The sequence below is a fragment of the Tamandua tetradactyla genome, chromosome 6, assembly GCF_023851605.1.
Source record: "Tamandua tetradactyla isolate mTamTet1 chromosome 6, mTamTet1.pri, whole genome shotgun sequence".
Lineage (NCBI taxonomy): Eukaryota > Metazoa > Chordata > Mammalia > Pilosa > Myrmecophagidae > Tamandua > Tamandua tetradactyla.
This window is the reverse complement of record NC_135332.1, coordinates 22,293,252-22,316,333: the sequence shown is the minus strand read 5'-3', so window position 1 is coordinate 22,316,333 and position 23,082 is coordinate 22,293,252. Positions and strand designations below refer to the sequence as shown.

Sequence of the window (23,082 nt, the reverse complement as noted above, 5' to 3'; positions counted from 1 at the left end):
TGGGATCCTCCCCTATTAAATTCTTGACAGAAGAACCACAAAGATTATCTCTAAACAGGAGCTTTCAGCTCCTATGATTGTTTAACTTAATTCCTACCAATTTAATGTGCCAGCTTTTCCTAATTCTTACCTCTTGATCTGAAGAACAGGGTAAAATGATGGCACAAACTGAAAAGCAACCTCAAGTATACAGTGTACTGAAGCTTCATTAAGGAGTAAGTGGTTCAAATTTTGGATTATGAATGTAAGTCAAGGGTGATATTTTGGCAAACCAGTCTTAAGACTGTCTCTGAGAACATCTCAGGGCAGGGGCTGGGGGATAGGTAAGATGATAGCCTTGCCTGTCATCCCTGCAACATAAAAAAAAAATTACTTTATTAATAATAGGAGGAGCAGGGCTTTCACTAAACAACCCTTTCCAGGTTCTTGTAATTAAGGCCAAATGCTTAGGAATGACTTGATCATCTGTAATTGGTAATGAGAGTCATCACAAGGTACCCACGAAGGTGGAATTCACTGCCCAACCACCCAGAAACTCTACTTCAGATCCTACCTAGGTATCATTTAAATTGACTATTTAGCAGCAAAACTATTATTTCAAGATATCTCTCAGCCATAAATTTCTCAGAATTTAGGTCTCAAATAGTGAGAAACCTGCAATTCCAGATCAAGAACTTCCTTCAAACTTCAGTCAGTTGTCAACTTCAGCTATATAAGGTTTATTTTTCTCAAAGCATTTTTTTTTTTTTTTGCCCTCACATGTCACATATACGAAAGAGCTCAAAACCATTATTTTGGTAGCCTCTAGGATCTACAGAGGTGATTTTCGATTAGCGGAACTCCAAAATACAGGTCCCCTAGTAATAGTGTTTGTTGTTAACCCCTCCCCGACTTAAGTTTTTGGAAAATTCTTTAAATTGAAAAGAATTTGTAGCCTTACAAAGACTACACTGGAACTGAGTTTTTCCTCTAATTAGGTAGCCATTTATTTCTTATTCCAAAAGCTGTGGTAAAAATTATGGTTCACTTTTCAAAATGCAAACAGATGTCCCTGAGGTATCTCAAATGGGCCACTCCATTTCTATTCCTGGGCTGTGGCGACCATGAATATTTTGTCCTAACCCTGTAAAGAGTAAAGACCCATCCCTTTGGTGTAAACTTTCAAGAGAAGCGGAACAGCACACTTCAAGAGTTTCCTAAAAGTGGCTGGCGACGAGCGAGGTCAGGTCTTTCTGAGAATCGGGGCTGGGTAGGGGAAATTTTGAGGGCAGGGATCTCCAAGTACTAGGCTCGCGAAGGTATCCACGTGCCCTTACCTAGCTGATCCCAGAGAATATTAGTGGGGGATACAGTAGGAAGAAAACTGTTCCTTTTCGCAGCCAGGATCGAGGGATGGCCTTGGCATACGGGACTGGGGAAGATGGTGGTTGCACCCGGCTCTCCGCCCTCGGAGGCTCCAGCTGACCGCCATGCCAAGGGGTGGACCCAGAATGGGGAAGGGGGGTAACGGGGACGCGCGGCCCAAGCTGCGTCCTCCATCCTCCCCTGCGGCGCCAGTCTTTGCAATCTGGTGTCGCCCCAACCTCGCCCATGGAAGTGGGGGTCCCGTTTCGCCGGGGCCTTGTCGCCATACAGAGGCCGAATGGGGGTTGGGTAACAACTTGGCAGAACTCTGGATCCGCGTCCCCGCGGAGAGAAAGCAGAGGGGAGCCGTTTCACCCGGTCTCTCCCATACTGGGGTCTCGGGAAACACGCAGTTATTACCCAAGAATCCCGTCCTCTGTGAGAGGTGAGGATGCGGAACTGCCGGGAAGCTTTAATGACAGGGCCCAGCCGGAAGACGCCAACCTTCATCCCTCCCCAACCCCTAATACCACTTCCCGCCGTTTCCCGGCGCCACCACTTCAGGCAGCCCACTCGGCTCGGCTTCCCCGCTCCCGGACCACCACCCATGGGGTGCTCTCACTGCGCAGCGAGTCCCTCCGCTGCCTCCTCCCAGCCCAAAATGGCGGCGGCGGCCACCGATCTTCTGGTCGCCTTTCTCTAGGGCCGCGGATCCCTCCGCGCCCACGGCCCCTCCTCCCTCAACCGGACCTATTTTCTGCCCAGTAAAGATTACCGCCATCAATGAACTCTTAAATTGATTTCGAAAAGGTGGGTCGGTTATGCTTCCGCCTACCTGTATGGCGAGAATGGAAATATTGGCAGATGTTTTGACGAATCAGAAAACGGAAGCGATGAGCGCGGACCCGTGCAAAGGTCAATGGGATTTGGAGTTATTAGATGCGCCTATTGACGTAACAGGATCTTGGTCTGCCTTCTACGCTAGGAGAACTACAATCCCCAGCAGGCACTGCGGTGCCTAGGCTGTCCCCTCCCCCTCAGCCTTAGTGCCCAAGCGGCTTGACCAGAGCTGCTGCAATTGCAGCAAGAGGTAGGGCTGAGACGTTGGGAGTCGCACAGACAGGCTGCTCACAGAAAGACACACAGATGTAGTCGTTTGCTTAGCCTTTGACAGCAAATAGGTCAGTTCCGCCTTTACAAAATCTCCTTCCCGGACCATTACCCCTCCTCCAAGGAATCCAGCCTTATCCAGTTGGGTTTCCCTCCCAGCTGCATGTAGTGTGGCGATTTCTCCTGCCCCTTCCTCTGCTTTCAATCCTGAGAGAAAGGAGGGAGGCCGGCCAGACCCTGTCGACGAAGAGGGTCACAGGCTCACTCCAGCAACCAGCCCTGTTTCTAGAGCCATTGCTTCGGGAGCCCTGGCTGGTGAGGAGGTGGGGGGGTGGGGGCGCTGCAGTCAAGATTGGGGCCTCTGGAGGCAGAGAGGAGAGGAACCCCTTAAACCTGCTCTATTGTTGGAGCCACAGACCCACAGACCCACTTCATTCCCCGAGCTCCCCAGGGTCGCTTCTGTACATTGGCCTCCCCTGGGGCGATCCTTTCCCACTTTGGTTGTTGGGGAGACAGAGCCGAGACCTAACTACCAGCCTGGGCCTCAGTGACTTATGGGAGGACAGTGTGGAAAATAAGCCCTGGTCTGGGGCCTGAGGAACAGAACAGGGAAAATGTCCCTAACTCCCCCCATTTGATCCCAGGCTGGCTGGAGGTGTGGAAACTAGGGTGTGGAGGCAGCCTCCAGGGCCTTCTTTTGAAAATGAGGGTGTACCCGTCTAGTGCTACAAAATGGCTGCCACTGCCTTGGCAAAGAATTCCTGGGCAGTCAGAGCCTTCCTGAGAATTCCCTGTCAGGACTTAGGTTTCTATTGTTGTTTAAAGCAGGGGTCACTAGTTAAAGGCATCTGCTCAGAGAGTTGGAACAGAAGAAGGTGGCCACTCCAAACCAGACCAACAATAATACAGAGTCACCAACAACTCTGGAGGAGGCCAAGGTAAGCCCCTATGCTGCTAGTCACTCAGCTACCCTGATCCTGAATCTTGCCAGCTAGGATCTTGGCTTTTTGTCTCAGATGTGTTGGTGGATTTGGAAAACCAACATTTTCAAATGAGTCCCCACTATGCATTAAGCAATATTCCAGATGTTTTATCTGTCTGTATTATCTCGTGAAATCCTGGTAGCCTTCAAGGTAGGAATTATTTCGTTTTACAGAAGTAAAGGTTCTGAGAGCTGAAACAACTTTTCCAGAATCATTGAGTCTTCAAGCAACAGACTCAAGACTTAAACCTAGGGCCTTTTAACATAACTTGAATATAGCTTGACCTCATAGGCATAAAACGTGGTTGAATATTCACATTTTGTCCTGGTTGAGAGCTAAATTTAAAGCTGAGAGAAGAGTTTGAGCAGTTTGTAATTTGGGATGAGGGTGGGAGATAGGATATCACCGGGAGAAGGGAGAGAGCAAGTGTGTGAGGTCCATGGAGGAAATTACCTTCTGAGGTTACTCCAGGAGCCTAAACTTTCCCAGACCATGCTCTCTTTCACTGCCTCCACCCTACCCATTCTCTCCCAGTCCACAACTCCCTGTAGGTGAGGAGGGAACTTAGGTGGGGGAGTTTCTGACCCACCCTGCCTAGCCATTTCCAATATTTCCTGCATTTAAGTAATTTAGAGTTCATGGCATGTCAGTGCTAGAAGGTTCAGAGAGGGAAAGTGGCTCACCTAGATCACACAGCTTATCTGCCAAAGCGGTAATAATAGTGCAGAGACGAGCCTGCCGAAGGGAGTCAGCATGTGGGGCTGAGGGGCAGGGCTGGCATTAGGGACATTTGCTGAGGACCGGGAGCAGGTAAGTGATTACGTCCATACAGACAGGCCACTCTGCCTCAGTGTTCCCAAGTGCCCTGTGTCTCCCAGGTGCGGCAGCCACTGTGTCTCACTGGGCCCAACCAAGCCTATTGCTTAATGCTCTTAAAGCATTTTGCTCTTGATTGATGGTCTTCCCTGCAGGTGCAGTAATCATACAACGTGATGAACACCACACACACACTCACACATTCACACACTGTGAACATATTCCTCCTTTTCCCTGAAGCTCTTTTCTTCAGCGTCTCCAAATCACACTTGGCATATCCCTTATAGGGTTTCATATACTACACAACCGCCCTTCCCACCAACATATGCTCCATGCTTGTATGGACACTTGCATTTTCAGATGTCTCTGAATCCATGTTGTACATCAGAAAACAACATAACAATGGTAGTGGTTATTATTAGAAATCCCCAAACCACAAACTTAGAGCAGCTCATCTCCTCTCCTCCGCCACACACACACACACACACACACTCACACACTCTCTCTCTCACTCACTCACTCAATATTCCCACCCTCACCACAAAGAGATAAACAGATGTCCTGAACACACACATTCGCTTGACAGAATCCTCTTCACCTCTTCGATAAGTTCCGGAACTCTCTTGGCTGCAGACTGGAGGTTACGCTTCAGTCAGCCAGGACTTCTTTCCTGCCCCTCATGTAGAAGAGTGATACACCAACTTCTGCCTAGAATAAATACACTCTGTTTTCTCTGTCATAGAACCATGGAAAGGAGAGCCACATTGTCCTGTATCGTTTGGTTCTCCCTGTCATTTAACAGATATTTATTGAGCAGTTGCCATGTGCCAGCTGTAGGAATATAGTTGTGCACCAAATAGAGAAGACACATTCTAATAAGAGGAAGATAGCTGGTAATGGCAACATGCTAAATGGAATGCTTTGTGGGATATGAACCAGGTAACGTGATAGGGAGTCACTGGGGAGGAGAAGTGGGGGCGCTACTTTTAATGGAGTGGTCACGTTGCAACTTTCAAAAGGATAAGAAAGAGGAAGCCATGCAAATATCTCGAAGCAGGATCGGCTACATAATTCTTGGGGCCCAGTGCAAAGAGGCCCCTTGCTCAAAAATTAAGAATTCAAGACCGCGACAGCACAACATTAAGCTAACCACAGGGCCTTTTTGAGTGTGGGCACACTGCCTGCCCGTGGAGCCGGCTCTAGCTGAAAGACAAGCTTTCTAGGCAAAAGAAAGAGCAAGTACAGTTTGGGCTTCTAATCAAGCAAACACATGAGGAACCACTTTCCATCCAGTTTTCTCCTGCTTCATTTGTTTAAACAGTCTTACTGAATACCTGCCCTGTTCCAGGTACTGTTCTAGGTTTTGAAGTTCCAGAGCAATCAACGCAGGCACAGTTCTGCTCTCACTGAGTTTACGTGAGGCAGTGGATGTGGGGGGGTAGATGGGTGGGTGGGGCTGTTTGGTGCAATGGGGGAGACAGAGACAGACAGTACAAAGGTAAGCCCATAAATCCATAAGTTAACAAATGGCTGCAGAAGGGGGAGGGGCTAAAGAGTGCCCGGGTTAGCTGGGTGTGGGAAGGTCACCTTCTTCCGGCTGGGGAGACAAGGGAAGGCTTCCACCACCAGGAACAGGTTGTCTGTGATCCTCCTTTTTGGTCCCCTCCAGGGCTCTGGGGCTCCAGGGAGTCCCACGACACCCCCTGTGCCTCATGACACGGGCAATTCCCAGCCCCTGACACCCCGGATGGAGAGCCACTCTGAGGATGAGGATCTTGTTGGGGCTGGCAGAGGCCTGGGCTGGAATGGAAGGAGTCCCCGGACCCGGAGCCCAGGGGCCTGCTCAGCAGAGGCTGTGCTGGGCCGGAAGAAGCACCGCCGGCGGTCCTCGAAGCGCAAGCGGCACTGGCGGCCCTACCTGGAGCTGAGCTGGGCCGAGAAGCAACAGCGGGACGAGAGGCAGAGCCAGAGGGCCTCCCGGGTGCGTGAGGAGATGTTCGCCAAAGGCCAGCCCGTGGCGCCCTATAACACCACCCAGTTCCTAATGAATGACCGAGACCCAGAGGAGCCTGACCTAGATGTGCCCCATGGGGTTTCCCACCCAGGCTCCAGCGGGGAGAGTGAGGCAGGGGACAGTGATGGGCGGGGACGAGCTCACGGGGAGTTCCTGCAGAGGGACTTCTCTGAGGCCTATGAGCGCTACCACACTGAGAGCCTGCAGGGCCGTAGTAAGCAGGAGCTGGTGCAAGACTACCTGGATTTGGAGAAGCGGCTGTCGCTCGCTGAGGAGGAGGCGAGGAGGCTGCAGCAGCTGCAAAGTTGCACCAGCCGGCAGCCTTGTCGCCAGGTGGAGGAGCTAGCTGCTGAGATAGAGAGGCTCCGGACGGAGAACCAGCGGCTTCGTCAGGAGAATGAGATGTGGAACCGAGAGGGTGGCAGCTGCCCAGGGGAGCCGGGCACCTAGGGGTGCTCCCCAGCTAGGCCCACCCAAGGAGAAGATTCCATTTCACACACACAGGCCATCTGGATCTCCAGAAGACATGTGGAAGGTGAAAATTGCTCTCAATATCCCTCAGCTCCCTGAGAACAGCTGAAATAAGTTCAGACTTCCATCTTGTCATTTTCACAATTTGTTCTTTGATGTCATCTTATTTTTCATATAGAAATTAAAAGGTCCTGGTGAGACCACATAGGAATGTCTAGGATTGATTTCACGAGGTTGTTCAGGGAATCAAAGCACACTGAGCCCAACAGTCTGGGACTTGGGCTCCCAGGTGCCCCACTACCCCAAGTTTTGGAGGACAGCAGACCTCTGGATTGGGGTCCTATCAGTGTCTCCAGGATGCCTGAATTCTGCTCTGTGTCTCCTGGAGCAGTCAGACTGTGCTCCAGGTTTTATAGGGTGGGGTACAGAGGTTGTAGCCCCAGGTTCAACTGGAACCTGACTTGAGATGCTACATCACTGGGAGGAGCTGGGAGCTTCCTCCAGAAGAGAGAGAACTGGAACTTTGGTAGAAGCCCCAAACCCTGGACTTCCTTTGGGGTTTGTTCCCAGTCTTCCTGTATTCTGCCCGCAGCTTAGAAAGCTGGGCTAGAAGAGGTCTGGGTATGTGTTGTCTCTTTTTCTTTGACAGCCACCCTCCTACCCTAGTCTCCTAGCAGGGAGCTGGAAAATGAGTCATCACATTTTGTTCCTTTACCTCCTAGAAGGGCACTCAAGCACTCAAGGGATGCATTCTTATGGAAAACAAAGCCTTAGAGGCAGAGCTGGTCTGCCGGGCTTTCCTGATGCATGCCATGCATCATGTGTATCCTCCACTCTGCCTAATCATACGTGTGGGTAATTCCTTCTGAAGTGTATGAGCTTCTCACCTGGCTGTGCCTAACAGAGAGCTGGGTCGGCCTGGATGATGTAGACACCCCCCCCACTTCCGTGGCCCTCCCAGAGCCCTTGCTGGCTGGGCCAGGTGTCAGGCTGGCAGTGTGGATAATTGCGTGGTGGTGGCAGAAAGTTAGTCAACTTGCTAATGAGCCCACATTGGCTCTGCCACTGTGCATGGAGAGGAGCAGAGGTCTGACTGGCTTCCATTCCAGGCTCTCATCTTGACAGGCCACACTGTGCAAGAGAATGGCTCAGGCCTGGGAGCTGCTGAAGATGGAAATGTTGACTAACCTTGTGAATTGCCAAAACAACTTTCATTTCTGCCCTGCCACACCCAGGCTTCTAGGAAGGGATGGGTTTCAAGGGAGAGCAAAGTCCCATCCCTGGGGCATCTGCCCCTGGAACACTGGCTGAGAGCTTTCATTTACAAAATCCCCTTCCAGTTAGGAAGGGCAGGTAGGAATGACTCTGTCCCCACTTTGCAGATGGGAATCCAAAGTCTCAGAAAGGAAGTGGCTTTCTGTATTTCAGGGAAGCTGGCATGAGGCCTGCCTTTCACTGTGAGGTGCTAGCTTGGGGCCCAATAGTCCCCTTGGTCAGTACAGGCAGTCTCCCAGCTGCTGCATTCCTCAGCCTAGAGAGCCTGGAGGTGGGGAGGGCCAGAGTGAAGATTGTTTACCCAGAGGCGTGTGTAGCTAGGAGGGAAGAGAAGATTCCAGAGGGTTGTGGAGGGGGGTAAGGCGGCCCATTCGCGGGTGTGGTGGAGAGGGAGAGTATGCTGGGGGCTTGTGTCTGGGATGTGGCTAGGTCCCTGAGTGGGCATGGGTGGAGGGAGGGAGGGAACAGGGAAGAGGCTCAGCCCTTCTTGGCTCAGGAGCCTAGAGACAGGAAAGCTGCCAGCTGGTTTCTCTCCGCCCCAAGCACCCCGCCCCCCCTATCCCAAACACACATAAAATGGCTGAAGGGCTCTGGGCCAGGGCAAGCCACCAGGCCAGTCAGTTTTCCCAGGGCTGGTGGGGAAAGGGGTGGAGCAAGAAGAAAACAATGGAGAGGGGGCAAAGCAGAAAGATCCCAGTCAATCTAAAATCCCCAATCCCCTGGGTGAGGGGTGTGGAGAGAGGAGACCATCTCTGGGGGCTGGAGTGTTGGGGTTCTGTGATGGGGAGAGCTGCCCAGGTTTGTTTCATCACCTCCCCCTTTCCCTGAATAGGGAATCAGAGCCACCTTTCCAGTTGTTCCCTCTCCCACTGCTTGGTCCTGAGGCCTGGGCTCTACCCTACCCCACCCCACCCCAGAGATGAGCCTTCTAATTTACACACCCCTCCCAGGCATACATGCACACACAAACATAGACACACCATCAGCTGGGGAGGAAAGGCTTGGATGCAACTGCCCTCTCCTCCCTAGACCTTTCCAAAGCAGAAGCTCAGTACCTTATTTTACTCCTGGCCCATTTGCTTTCTAGGACCTTGGTCACCTGGGCCAGGGGAAGGGAGTCCAATGAGGCAAATATTTCATGGAAATGACTGCTAAAGCTTCCTACCACCCCTGTCTAGCATGGGCTGGAATCCCTTTTTCTTCCCCATCAAGGACTCCCCTATGCCAGGTAAAAACTCCAGTGTCTAGTGAATGGACCCTCCCTGCTTCAGGGCCAGAGAATGAGAGATAGTGGGGTGGGCACAGGTGCTGAGAGATCAGAAGGAAGCTGCTGGAAAGGGGGGGAGGGAGTCCTAGGTAAAGTAACTCCGTCTGGGAAAAGAGCTTGGGCCATGTCCCATGGCTTCTATTGGAAGCTGTCAAAGATGGCACTGGCCCTTTAAGTGGGGGTGCCAGTCATTGCCCTCCCCCAGCCAACCCAACTCCTGGGCACACTGAGCATGTGCAGGAGTAGAGAGGGGCGGGAAGTGGGGGATAGATTCCGGAGGGAGCTTTTCACTCCCCTACTTCCTGTAGCTGCCCCCACTTCCCTTCCTGGGTCTGACAAAGGAGTCTACACTGCTCACCCAAGGCCTTCCCCCAACCCATCCCCCGGTGCGGTGCGGTGCTGGTCTCTAGAGCTGTCGGACTGAAGCCTCGGGGTGATGGGCAGAGCACGGAGGCAGGGGTGGCCTCCTTTCTCTGCCTTGGAAGATCTTGAGCAGCCACCCCAGTGCCACCCTCTCATCCCTGCTGGGAGGGGTGGGCAATCTTATTGCTGCTTCACATGTTCCCCACATGTTCAATTTCATCCTGTTTGTTCCAGAAGCTCTTTTGTTTTTCTTGTTTGTAAGAACCATCTACCTGGGATAATACTCAGAAAATTAAAAATAGCTCAAATGATGAGGTGCCTACTCATTTCAGCTCAGGATGAAAGTGCTTTCCCCAGTCTCTCCCTCATCCTGGTTTTCCCCTCCTTAAAGCCCAGTGGCTCCTGCTGTCCCTGTGATCAGTCTTTTCTTCCTTACCTGCATCCTCCAGCCCAGGCTGGCCTGCAGCAAGGAAACCCCCTTCCTCAAACCTTTTCCCCACCTCAGACTTTCCTGTTTCTGCCACATCCTCCCCCTCCCTCATGCCTCAGCCCCTCTTTCGCTGCCCTTACCCTTAGCACTTCTTCCTCTCATTTCTTAGCTATAGGCACCACTGTTATTTATTTATTTTTAATTTTTTATTAATTAAAAAAAATTACAAGATACACAAACATTCCCAACACATACACTCACCAATTCACAATATCATCACATAGTTGCATATTCATCATCGTGATCATTTCCCAGAACATTTGCATCAATTCAGAAAAAGAAGCCACTGTTATTTTTTAATTGAGGTGAAATTCACATAACATAAAATGAACCATCGTAGAGTGAACCATTCAGTGGTCCTGGGGGGTGCAATGTGTGCAGGCACCACCTCCATCTAATTCCAAAATGTTTTCATCATCCCGCAAAAGAAAACTCCATCCCACTAAGCATTCACTCCCTATTCCCTCCTGTCTCAGCCCCTGGCAACACCAATCCGCTTTTTGATTTTGTGGATTTACCTATTCTGGATATTTCATACAAATAGAGTCATATAGCATGTGACCTTTTATGTCTGACTTTTTTCACTTAACATATTAGTTTCAAGGATCAACCAGGTTGTAGCATGTATCAGTACTTCATTCTTTTGTTATTGCTGAATCAGTACTTCATTCCTTTTGTATGCATATTACTATTATCATTATCATCTATGGCATTTTTATTTTGTTTTTATTGTAACACACACACACACATATATGACATGAAGTTTTCATTTTAATAATTAAGTGTGCAATTCAGTGGCATTAATGACTTTTATAGTGTTGTGCTCCTATCACCACCTTCTATTATTTAAACTCTTTCATCACCCCAAACAGAAAAACTCTGGACCCATTAAGCAGTAACTCCCTATCCCCTCTTCCCAACCCCCGGTAATCTCTAATTTATTTTGTCTCTAAGAATTTGCTTATTCTAGATATTTCTATATGTGAAATCATATAATATTTATCCTTTTGGTCTGGCATATTTCACTTAGTGTAATATTTTCGAGGCTCATCCATGTTATATTTTATTTTTTAAAGTATATTAATATTTTTTAAAGTACAACTTTTGAAAAACTCCTTGCTCCTCTCCTTGGATCATCTGTGGGTGTAACCATGCTCAAGGGGTCCCCTGGTGGTAGCAGAGCCAAGAGGAAAAGGCTCAGCGGTCTCTTGGTGCCTTCATCTGAAAAGCACAGACTCCCAAGCATGCCATGGTGGATGGAACACCAGAACAGGAGTCCAAAGACTTGCAATCCATCTTAATTCTGCTTATAACTCAGAGGCCTCCTCTCTTCATTTGTTCTAGGGGCATGGGAACACTTCCTGGCCCAGCCAATACCCATCCCACGCCGGGAGTATTTTATCTGGGATTGTGCCGCCTACCCTAAACAACATACCACCCCATCAGCTCCCACCCCCTTCCCTGGTCTCCTCCTATTCACATCCACACTTAGAACAGAGTGACTCCAGAGGACAGTGACGCCTGTTGAAGCCGGACACATGATGAGGAAACTGGCTCAGAGAGGTTGAGAAACTTGCCCAAGGCCACGCAGAGAGCAGGTGGTTGCGCCAGTTCTGTCTGATTGCAGTTTGAGTTCTTGACTGTACTTTTCTATCTTCAAATACATAATGTAAATTAACTTAGCTAGGTGTGAGCCATGTGGTAGGTGCTCTCAAATGGAAGCAGCTGTAGATTTTACTACTTGCAGGGTATTGCGTAATGGTAAAGAGCCCGTTCCAAGATGGTTCTTGGGAGTTTCTCTCACTGCCCCTTTGCCTTATTATCTTTTGGAGAAGAGGGTTTCATCTTTATCCTCTCAACTCACGCTGTAGGATGACAGCCCCTGCGGAGGCTGGTAGGGGCTGCCTGGGCCCAGAGCCCTTTGGGCAGGTGGAGGTAGGACGAAGGTTCCCCTCCCCCACTTCCTTCCCTGCCAAAGAAGGAGATGCTATTGTTTCCTTCACCTGGGGATTGCTTCATCCCTTTCCCCATGACTGAACCGCCATCCCTGCCCCCCAAACAGAAAGGCCTTTGTGGGCACAGAGAAGGGTGGGCACTGCCCAGGCCTTGCCTGGCAGGGGGTCAGGCTGAGCAGCTGGCCCCCAGTTCATTGCTGTGTTGCAGCTGCCTGTGGGCACAGACGGTCCAGAGACCATTTGCCCCATAGTCCCTCTCTCAACCCCATCCAAGAGGGGACACCCATGAACCAGCCTCGAGGGCACCTGCCATGCCCTGCCTCAGGGCAACCTGTTCCCACTCAGGTATGCATCCCGCTCTGTCCTCACCTCTTTGGCCCCAAGGTGGAGTTCCGGAGGAGACAGTGTTGTGAGGAAGACTGAGACCCTGTGGGCCTCCAGAGCATGAGTCTGCCCCACCTCGTCATTACCACAGAGAAGGAAGGGCAAGGGGTCTCTTTGGGCCCAACATCTTACGAGGCTCTTACTCCTTCCAGCCCCCTCCCCAGTGTCTTTCTCAGATCTACACACACCCGATAAGCCATTCAGGGACTCCTCTGCCACAGTGTGAGGAACCAGACACAGCGAGCTGCAGCATTCTTGCAGCCAGGCCAAGTCCCACTCCTACCAAGGGCCCTTGGGCCCACGGTCCTTTCTGCTAGACCCTCCATTCTTGAGCTTCTCAGTCCCAGCCTCAGTTGTTTCCTTCTTGGACCTCTGAAAAAAAGAGAATCTCTTTTCTCTGGGCCCCTAGTCCAACTTGCAGTTTACATCAGTTTTCTTTGTAGCCACAGGCATTGTCCTTCCTTGGATTTGATCCACTCCCAGTCCCCCTTGAACAGCTCTCCTTCTCTGGCTACCCTGGGTAGCACCCTCAGTGTCTCTCCTTCCCTTCCCCTCTAGGCTCTAGAAGCCCTTTGATATCACTGCTGCCCTGCCCTTTTCCCTCCTGCCAGAGCCCAGGTTCCCTCCCCTTGCAGGACTCCTTTGTCTACTAAATCACTGCTTCTCAATTTGGCTATCCACTGGAATTATCTGGAAAGGCTTAAAAAGTTCTTATGCCTGGGTACCAGTCCCAGAAAATCTGACTTAACTGTTGTGGGTTGAATCCTTGGCCATTGGGGTTTTTAAGGCTCCCTGCTGATGCTCCAGTGCAGCCAGGGCTGAGAATCAGGGTTCTAAGAGCTCCGAATTTTCTCTCCTCTCTGCTTGCTTTGTGTGCCCCAGAATCCCAGATTTGGGGTGCTGCTTTCACCCACCCACCTCCCTAGAAGGACTCCAGGATGGAATGACCTCCAATGTGCAGACACAAGACAGTAAGGGGGTGTTCTGGGGAGCCCTGGAGGGTAGACCCGGGATCAACGGGCAGAGCAGTGGTTGAAGTGGAAGGAGGGAGTCCCAGCTCCCACCTAGGGATGTGTCAGGGCTTGTGAGCAGGATAGATGGTGAGCTCAGAAAGCATGCGGAGGGCCTCCAGCTCTCAGATTCTGGAATTCTGCCTGGCAAAGTGCTGTTGCTTCTTTACCACAGCAGCCCAATCACGTGTGTGTGTGTGTGTGTGTGTGTGTGTGTGTGTGTGTGTGTGTGTGTGTGTGAGTGAGATAACTCAGCTCCATCTAGGCAGGAGGCCTCTGGCTAAGGGCGTCCATTTGTGAGCAAGTGCTATGAATGAGTCTGCTGGGAGTTCCAGAGTCAAATGCCATCCTTGTTTTCCTTTTTAGTGCTTCCTGATTGTCTCCCATCCTGTTTCTTCTCATTTACGCAAATCAGAGGGAGGGTAGGTAGGATGCAATTTGGAGGCCAGGGGAGGGAGGGTTCTTCAGAGCCAGCTGGACTTCTTCTAGGGCTCTGGCAAATGTAGTGGTTAAGAACATGAACTCTGGCGTTGGACTGCTGGGTTCAAATGGCCTTATCCTGCCCTGCTGCTTCCCACCCACTTCAGAAAAGGACATACATCTTCCCATTGCCTGGACACACAGCCTCCTTTCCTGGTGAAACAGATGGCCGTGTCTCATTCGGAACACCACGCATCATTTGTTTATTCAGCAGACATTGGGTGGGTGTCCGGGCTGTGCCAGGCTCTGTGCCAGGCACTGGTGGATACACTGTGCGCTCGATGGATGCCATCTCTGCCCTCAAAGAGCTTACCCTCTCTTTTGGTCTTTTTCCTGGTAGTCCTCCTATTTGATATTCTCTCTTATTGATGAATCACTCTGGAGTATCAAAGCATTTTCAATGTCCATGAGCTTATTTGAGCATTACAGCATAGTCCCCATTTCATGGGTAGAGACTGACCATGACTTGTTCAGGGTCATGGGACTCAAACATAATATGACATAGTAATTTTTAGCCCTTGCTAGATACCAACCAGCACAGGTTTTACACACTTCATCTCATTTGATCTCCATAAGCATTTTGCAGGGTAAGGAAACTGAAGTTAGTTGCCCAGTGTCATGCAGCTAATATGAGACCACCTCAGGACGTGAACCCAGGTGGTCCGACTCTAGTATCCGTGCTCTTAGCCACGAAGATATGCCTCACTACAACGAGACAGTCGCAGGCCTCCTTCATTGCTCTCAGCTCTCCACCAGCAGGTCAAGCCTCCTTGCTCAATGCACCCTCCACGCCCAGCAGGGAGCCATCTCTTTGCTCTTCCTTATCCAACTTCTCTAAAGCTCTTTCGTCTTCCCTGTTTCTCTCCCTCTGGACAGAGATGCTTTTCCAATGTTAAGTTTATTAGACAATATTTTAGACATAAAACAAACACCTGTGTGCTCATCACCTAATCTAAGAAATAACAACAACAATTGCCATTCTTGGCAATAATTGCCTAGCATCGCACACTTCCCCAGATGCATTCCGGATCCTAGATCCTTGCTCTAGGTCCCCAGCAAGATTGCTCAAGAATCATTTCCTTGCATCTCAGGGAACCCAAAGTTACTTTTAACTGACAGTAAGGGATACTTTCTTTTAGCATGATTATTGATAAGGAAACAGGAGTTGGGGATCAAGGTGGTGGTGTAGCTCAAACTGCATCTCTTTTGAAAATACGTTTTGATGAAATTTTCAGACACAGAAAGCCATCTATTAGAATAATAGAATGAATCTTCTGCTTACGAAATAAAACACGACACACAATCCCCTGGCTTGTGGTCGCATCCCCCAGGGCGAACCACCCTCCCAAACTTGAACCTTATCATTTTGAGCTGAGTGGTGTGGTCAAAGCAAGCATTTGAGGTCAGGTGGGGATGGGAAAGGGCATCTCTAATGAAGAGAATGGCTGGGACAAAGTCTCAAAGGAATGAGAAGGTGTCGGGCGTGGCTAGGCAGCTGGGTACCTGTGGGTGGTGGGGCTAGGGATGAGTTTGGGAAGGTGGATAAGCAGCCAGCCCCACCCTCTTCTGAGGCCTCCACTCTGTATTTCCCTCTATCATTGCCCTCATCACACAGAATCATAATTATCTGTTAACTTGTCTTCAAGATCCTGAGGGCAGAGACCCTTTTACACATCTTTTTCACCCCAGCCTCTAGCACAGTGGCTGGCACGAATGAGTTTTTATTAAATAACTGATAAATGAGTGAATCAGTAACTGTCTGTTTGACTCCAGCCAACCTGGGGTGCTGTTGATGAGAGGACAACCTGAATACAGAGTCTGAATTGAGAGTGTTTTGAAGAAAATTGTCATTTTATTACTGTCAAGTGCAGTAACACCATTGCCTTCATAATGATAGAGACCTTGTTTAATGCATAGCGGTAAGGGTGGGAAACCAGCTGTGCAGACAGGTGTGCGATGATGCGATGTCCAGATGGCACTCTCGTAGCTTCAGCTACCGCCACTGTCATTCACAACCCGTCAGACTATTAGCTCTGATTGGAGTTCACTGAATAATCAGGCTCCTGCAGAAGTAGGACTTATTTCTCTTTCTTAAAAACAACGCTCAAAGCCTAAACTTCTATGAATCCCCTTCAGTATGCGGTTAACTCTACTCGTAGCTGTGGAGGCAGCTTGTCATTTGCCTTCCTATAGAAGCCCCTGTCGGCACCTGGGTTTTAAGTGGTGAGAAGTGCTTTTCTCAGAGACTGCATTCCAACACGGAGCCTAACAAACAGATAAAACACATCTGCAATTAGTAGCATTCTTTGCATGCAAAGAATTAATGTACTGAAGGCTGTTTATTCTCTTAAGCCAATCAAATATGTGCCACCATCCTTTTCAGCTAGAATTTGATACAGAGAGCCCCCTTTTTTGTCCCATGGAGAGGACACATGCATTAATATAAAAAGACAGATGAATTGAGCTATGAGTGCTCTATAGATAACACTTAAAGCAATGTTTCTTAAAAATGATTGTATGAAGATATAATGTTTACAATGTGACTGTGTGATTGTGAAAACTTTGTGTCTGGGCTTCCCTTTATCTAGAGTATGGATAGATGAGTAAAAAATATGGATAAAAGAATAAACAAATAATAGGGGGAACAAAGGTTAAAATATATTGGGTAGATGGAAATAACATTGGTTAAGGACAGGGAGGGGTAAACGGTATGGTATGTATGAGTTTTTTCTTTTTTTATTTCTTTTTCTGGAGTGATACAAATGTTCTAAAAACATTGTGGTGATGAATATACAACTATGTGATGATATCGTGAGCCATAGATTGTACACCATGTATGAAATGTTTGTATGTTAAGAATGTTTGTACTTTGTTTAGTCAATAAAAAGAATTTTTAAAAAAAGAACCAAAAAAAAACACAAAAACTTAAAGCAAAACATTTTAGGTGAAGAACAAGTTATTAGAAGATTCTGGTAGCACGATTCCTAGAAACTTGGGCCACTACATTCTGAATTTGCAGAGTTCCTATGAATGAAGTCAGTTTGTTCCTTCTCTATCCCCTGTGATCAAGTAATTCTGTCATTCAGTTCAGTTACAGAGGGTGCTGGTCTGGGGCCTCCAATCTTGCCGCCCCTTCTCTGCCTTCCCAGCTGTGGTGAAGTGGGGAACAGTGTGGCCACCGGAGCTCTCTGCACTTGGAATTTGGCGTGGGAAAACCTGGCATTGAACCTTGGATTCATGGTTCCAACGCATTACTAGCCCAGTGGTCTTTCATTCACCAAACATTTGTTGAGTGCCAGGCACTGGGTTGGCACTGGAAAGACAAAGATAAATAAGATGCAATTTACCCACTCACTGCTTTGATTTTCTTTTCTTTCTTTCTTTTTTTAACGCTGAGGTGTTCTTTGTAATTATGAAATATGTCAGATAATCCGAAAAGTACAGAACCACCCAGCTTAAGAAATCAGACAATAAAAACATTTGAAGCCCTCCTGCACGTCTCATTCCTCTCCCACTCAAAGGTAAGTTCTGTTTGAATTTGCTGTCATCCCCTCCAGATGCCTTTTATTTGTACTACATAGGATGTATGCTTAAACAATACATGCTGGTAGGCACTTTTTAAATGTCTATGAATCATAGTGCAAAAATCTTTTAACAACTTTTTCTTTACCCAAAATGTCTTAAGATTTATTCTGTCAGATACACATAGCTCCATTCATTTGTCTTTTTTATGTTAATGTGAAATTTTTATTGAAGTATAACATTTATACAAGAGTGCATAAATCATAACTGTACAGTTTAATGGGTTTTCACAAAATGAGCAAACATGCCTGTGTAACCAGCATCCACATAAAGAAACAGCACCCTAGGACCCTCCAGGCCCCCCTCTTTGATCACTGCCCTGCTCCCACATCCCCAAGGATGACCTCTATCCTGACCTCTGACATGAATTGGTTGGCTGTTTGGAATTGTCTATGAATGTGAACACGCCCTGTATACTTCCTTTGTGTTTGTTTCTTGTTCCTTAACATCATCGTCTGAGAGCTTCACCCATGCTTTTGCGAGCGGCAGCAGTTCATTGTTTTCCATTGCTCTACAGCACTCATGGTACGATGATTCTAAAATGTATTCATCCACGGTAATGTCAATGGATGTTTGGATTGTTTCCAATTTTGAGTTATTATGATAGTGCTGCTATGAACATTATTTTCATGCTTTTTGATTCACATGTGTGTGTACTTTCCTCTTGGGTATATACCTAGGAGTAGAGTTGCTGGGCCATACCGTATGCATATATTCAGCTTTGAAAGAAACGGCCAAGTGTTTGTACCATTTTACATCCCTACCCAGTGAGAATCAGAGTTTCATTACTACATTTTCTTGGTCAATGCTTGGTATTGTCTCCCTCTTTTATTCTAGCAGGGATGAACTCTCTCTTTTTCAAGTTAAATTTACTATGCTAAATACTTTCTATGTATCTTCTCATTTTACCTTCACATCAACCCCAGGAGGAAGGTATTGCAATGTACCCTGTTTCACTGATGAGAAAACTGAACTTGAAGAAGTTAAGAAACTTCCTCAAGACCGTATCATGAGTCTTGGGGCAAGGCCGCCAGGCTCCACTGGCCCCAGGTTCTGCCATCTGGAGCCCAGATGGGGAGGCTGGGAGTCCCAGAAGACAAATTATTGGAAAATGGGGAGACACATGCAGCAACTGGGATATTATGGGAGGTGCAGTGGTGGTCCTAAGGCAAGATGAGATCAGCCCCACTGGGTGGGTCAGGGGAAGACACAGAGAAACACTGGACTGAACTTGATCTCTGGACAAGTCAACTTGGAGTAATAGCATCCATCTCTGACAGTCCTTGGGGGTTTTAATGTACTTGAGTTAGGTAAAGCAACTGGTACCTCATAGAGACTTGGTGCTCAGTGAAGGTTTGCTGAAAGAATTAGTGAAGGTTCTAGGATCAGGAGACCTTCACATTGTTATGGTCTTTCTTGGAGCCAGGGGGATGGACAGAATGGCTTCTGTAGACCCCTTTCTTCCTGTCTCTCTGGGTGGGCCATGGGAGGGCTGGAGTTAAGAGGCCAGCCCTGCTATCCCAGCCACAGAAGACCCTTTTTCCCCAGCCTACCCTACTGCAGAGGGGCTGTGAGAGCAGCTCCTTTTCCCACAGGAGGCAAAAAACAGCAAAGGGCATCTGCCCCTCACCCTGCCCCCCCCAGCCCCGTTCCCCCTCCCCATCTCCACCCCAAGCCCTGGACTCATCACAAGGACTGAAGTGTAGGAGCAGCAACTCCTGGAGAAAGACTGGGGCAAGGGTGGGGATGGGCTGTTTTGAAAGCAGCTGGTCTGGGTCAGGCTGCTCAGGAGGAGGAGGAGGAGGAGGGAGAGGAAAGATGGGGTGGAGGGAAGGGAGGAATGAATCTTTTTTACTTTTTATAGTTTTATTTCACACAAATAAAGCTTGCACAAGAGCTGTCTATTCGTTTTCTTCGCTGCGCAACCGGGCACTGGGGTTGGTGACTCTGATGGCCAGCTGGGCTGCTCTTTCCAGGGTAGCTTTGCAGTTCTTAGAAGAAACATTGTGAGCAATCTCAGCACAGTAAGATTGGTTGCACATCAGCAGCACTTCCAACTCCTTGACATTGTGGACCAGGAACTTTCAGAAGCCGCTGGGCAGCATGTGCTTTGTTTTTATTGTTGCTCCCATAACCATTGTTGGGCAATGCAGCTACGCATAATTTTGGCATATCGGTCTGACTGGTGCTGGATGCACTTCTTGGTCCTCTTTTTGAGAATCTTGGGCTTCACAAGGGGTCTGAGGGCAGCCAATGCACCGGGTAGGAGATGACAGCCACCTCTGTGGGCAGCGCCGAGGAAGAGTGGAGGATTGAATTTGCTACTCAGACTCTGGGGCCGGGGACGGAAGCCTCTTTCTGCTCACCCCCCTCCCCATCTCCACTTGGCATCATACTAGGGGTTACTTCGGGGGCATCCTTGGTGAGGAAGGGATGGGAGCTGGAAGTCGGGTGGAGGCAAGGACGATGGAGGATGCTCACAGACCCCGGCCCTGGAAGAAACCCCACGGGCCTACCGTCTCCAGGGCACCTGCAGCGCTGCTGCTAGGTTCTGCCAGAGCTGGCTCAACAGCGGCACCTGCTGGCCGGGGCTCTACCTACGGGCGGAGCTCCACCACCACCCTGGGAACTCGGCGGGTGAGTCCCTGCCCTGGTCAGCCCGGCTTCCCCAGCCGTCAGATCAGAAAATGTCGGGGCTGAAGGATATTCCAGACGCAGGCCTCTGCCCTACTGGCTGCCACCTCTGTGTCCAGTTTTATCCTGTTCACCCAGGACACTGGCCGAGGGTCTGCCTAGGCTAGCCCACTGCCAGTACTGGGGGAAAAAGAGTAGTATAAAGTCCCTAACTTTAGGGGGCTCCTGATTAGGGTAGTTTTTTTAAGGTGCATGGTCCGGGAAGCGAATCCAGGTCTCCCACATGGGAGAGGAGCATTCTGCTACTGAACCACCCATGCACCCCTGGGGAGTTTGTTTTTAACTTTTTGTTTGGAAATAATTTCAAGCTTGCAGAAGAGTTGCAAGAATGATCATACAAAGAGCCTCCACTTATAGGTACCCCTCACCCATATTCACCAGCTGTTAACATTTATGCCTATTTGCAAGCTCTCTCTCTCTCTCAGCCTCTCCTCTCCCTCCCTCTTTTCCTCTCTCTCTCTCTCTCTCAATATGTACTTCTCTGTACTATCCGAGAGTAGGTTGCAGCCATCATGCCCATTTACCCACAGAGTTCCAGTGAGTATTTCCTGAGAGTGAGGACATTCTCTTCCATAACCACAGTAGAGTTTTCAGCTTCAGGAAATTTAACATGGATATAATACTTTAATCTACTGTCCATATTCTAATTTATCCATTGATTCAATAAGGGTCCTTTAGAACAAATTTTTCCCCACCAGTTTAGGGTCCAAACCAAGATTATGTATAGCATTTAGTTGTCATGTCTCTCTAGGCTTTTTAAAAAAACTTTTGTGCTGCATGGTGGGTGTCACGTATCATTCTTTTTCCATGTGAGTATCCCATTATTGCAGCATCACTTGTTGAATTTTTGTTTGTTTGTTTTGAGAGGTGCATGGACCAGATCAAACTGGGTCTCTGGCATGGCAGGCGAGAATCCTACCGCCGAACTACCCTCATACCCTCCTCTCTAGGCTCTTTTAATCTGAAGCAATCCTTTTCTTTCTTCGTCTTTCACATTTTTTTTTCAGAGTAGAGCCTCACACACACACATACACACACACACACCCTTTTATTTTTCTTTAATGGAATGTTCCTCCTTTTGCATTTTCCTTATGTTGATGTTTCCTTATGCCAAGAATATCTGGTGGTGATATTATGTTCTTGGGGGTGGGATTCTTTGTCCTAAGGGGTCTGTGAACCCCTGAACCTCTAAGTATTTACCCCCGAGTTGTCTGCAAAAACTTTAATCAGATTTTCAAAACAGGCGAAGAACGGCTCTGCCCCTCTGCTTCTCCCTCCACCCCCACCCCCACCCCCACCTCCACCCCAGGCCACCAGACTTGCCCTGAAATCCAGCAGCTCCTGTTGAAAGCTCTTTTTGAAGGCCACTAGGGACACCCTGATTACTCAACTCCACTTGGCCTCCACCCAGGGGCATGGGACACGCTGACCCTCCGTTTGCACTGAAATCTCCCAGGGCCATGCTCCCCCCGCGTCTGCCCGTCTTGCCGCTGCTCCTGCAGCCAGCAACGGGCTGAACTCTCCCTGGGAACATGCTGGCTGCTCTGGAGCAGGCAGGGGTAAATTGGCTGCGGGATCCACCCTCCGGGAGGTAGTTTATCTGCAGAAATTCTGCAGGTGCTGCTCTTTCAGATTCACTCCCCCACGACTCCAGTGGAGCCATTCTCCCAGCTCCTGTCCTCAGATTGGTCTCTTGACAAGCTCACTGGCCTGGGAGAGGTCGTCCTTCCAATGGCTTTATTTGTTGAAGGTTTCTTCAACAACTTAGAAGGGCAGCCCCAAATCTTCACCCTCCTGCCTGGACTGATCCAGCGGATGCCCCTCGGACTCCATGAATCCAAAATGGAACTGTTTGCTTCTCTCCAAATCCATACCTTCTCCTTTGTCCTTGTCCCCCTGGCTGTGACCCCACCATCTCTCCATCACCTGTGCCCCAAACCAGGACAGTGCTTCACCTCTCCTTCACCCCTCACATCAAAGCCATATCTTCCCTCTGAAAAATTTCTCCTTCCCTCCCTTCTGCACTTCTCTCCTGGCCTAGTGTGGGAAAAAAAAATTCCCACACTGGTTGTGTTAGTTAGGTTCAGCTTGGACAGGTGTTGATGCCGTGTTGTTCTGTTGCTGTGGGCTTAAATCATCAGCATGTGGAATTAATCTGTGGCTGATTACATCTGCAGTCGGCTAGGGGGAGTGCCTCCCGCAATGGATGATGTTTAATTTAATTTAAATCTCAGCACTCAGTACTCAGACCGAGATGTTTGAAGTACTCAGAAAGGATGCACCCCAGGGAAAGCCGTTGGAACCCAGAAGTCAGGAGGGAAGCCCAGCAGACATGCACAGTGTACCTTCCCATGTGACAGAGAAAGCCAGAGGAAAGCCAGCTGCCTTTCCTCTGAGGAACTATAAATTTGTAACTAAATAAATCCCCTTATTAAAAGCTGATCCATCTCTGATGTGTTGCATTCTGGAAGCTTTAGCAAACTTAAACACCAGTCTTCAGTTTTTCCTTCTCTTTCTTACGCCCAGATCATCATGTCCCTCCTTACCCCACCAACCACCAGACTCAAGTCTCATCTCCTTGGTGCACTGCCCAGGATCTTGAGGATTGGGCCTGCAGATCCTTCCTGACTTCCATCCCTCATTCCCCATCTCCACACTCTGGCACCACTTACTCCAGTCAGATCAAACCTGCTGTGTTTCTCCCAACAGGACCCTGACACTGCAACTTTGTATGTGCTTTTCTATCAGAAACTTTCTCTTTCTTTTCCCTTTCTGCCAGTCCCCACTAATCTGTCAAATGCTCACATGACATCCACTCTTTGAAGCCTTTCTGGTATCAGGCAG

General features: G+C 48.9%; 1 protein-coding gene and 1 pseudogene across 9 annotated transcripts; one reads left to right on the top strand and one right to left on the bottom strand.

Moving 5' to 3' along the window:
* Positions 1-1,838: 1,838 nt before the first annotated feature.
* HEXIM2 (HEXIM P-TEFb complex subunit 2) lies at positions 1,839-17,463 on the top strand. 9 transcript variants are annotated; one of them, XM_077164104.1, is made up of 3 exons: positions 1,839-2,154; positions 3,283-3,392; positions 5,923-6,943. In XM_077164104.1, the coding sequence occupies exon 3, from the start codon at positions 6,001-6,003 to the stop codon at positions 6,715-6,717; it is 717 nt and encodes a 238-aa protein (XP_077020219.1). In that variant the 5' UTR covers positions 1,839-2,154; positions 3,283-3,392; positions 5,923-6,000; the 3' UTR covers positions 6,718-6,943. The 9 variants fall into 9 exon arrangements, 8 of the variants coding, with proteins under 8 accessions (XP_077020219.1, XP_077020220.1, XP_077020217.1 ...); XM_077164105.1 differs by having other exon boundaries at positions 2,151-2,259; XM_077164102.1 differs by lacking the exon at positions 1,839-2,154 and adding an exon at positions 2,305-2,525 and having other exon boundaries at positions 3,280-3,392.
* A 1,982-nt stretch (positions 17,464-19,445) lies between these two features.
* On the bottom strand, positions 19,446-19,961 carry LOC143686588 (large ribosomal subunit protein eL32 pseudogene; annotated as a pseudogene).
* Between the last annotated feature and the right edge of the window lie 3,121 nt (positions 19,962-23,082).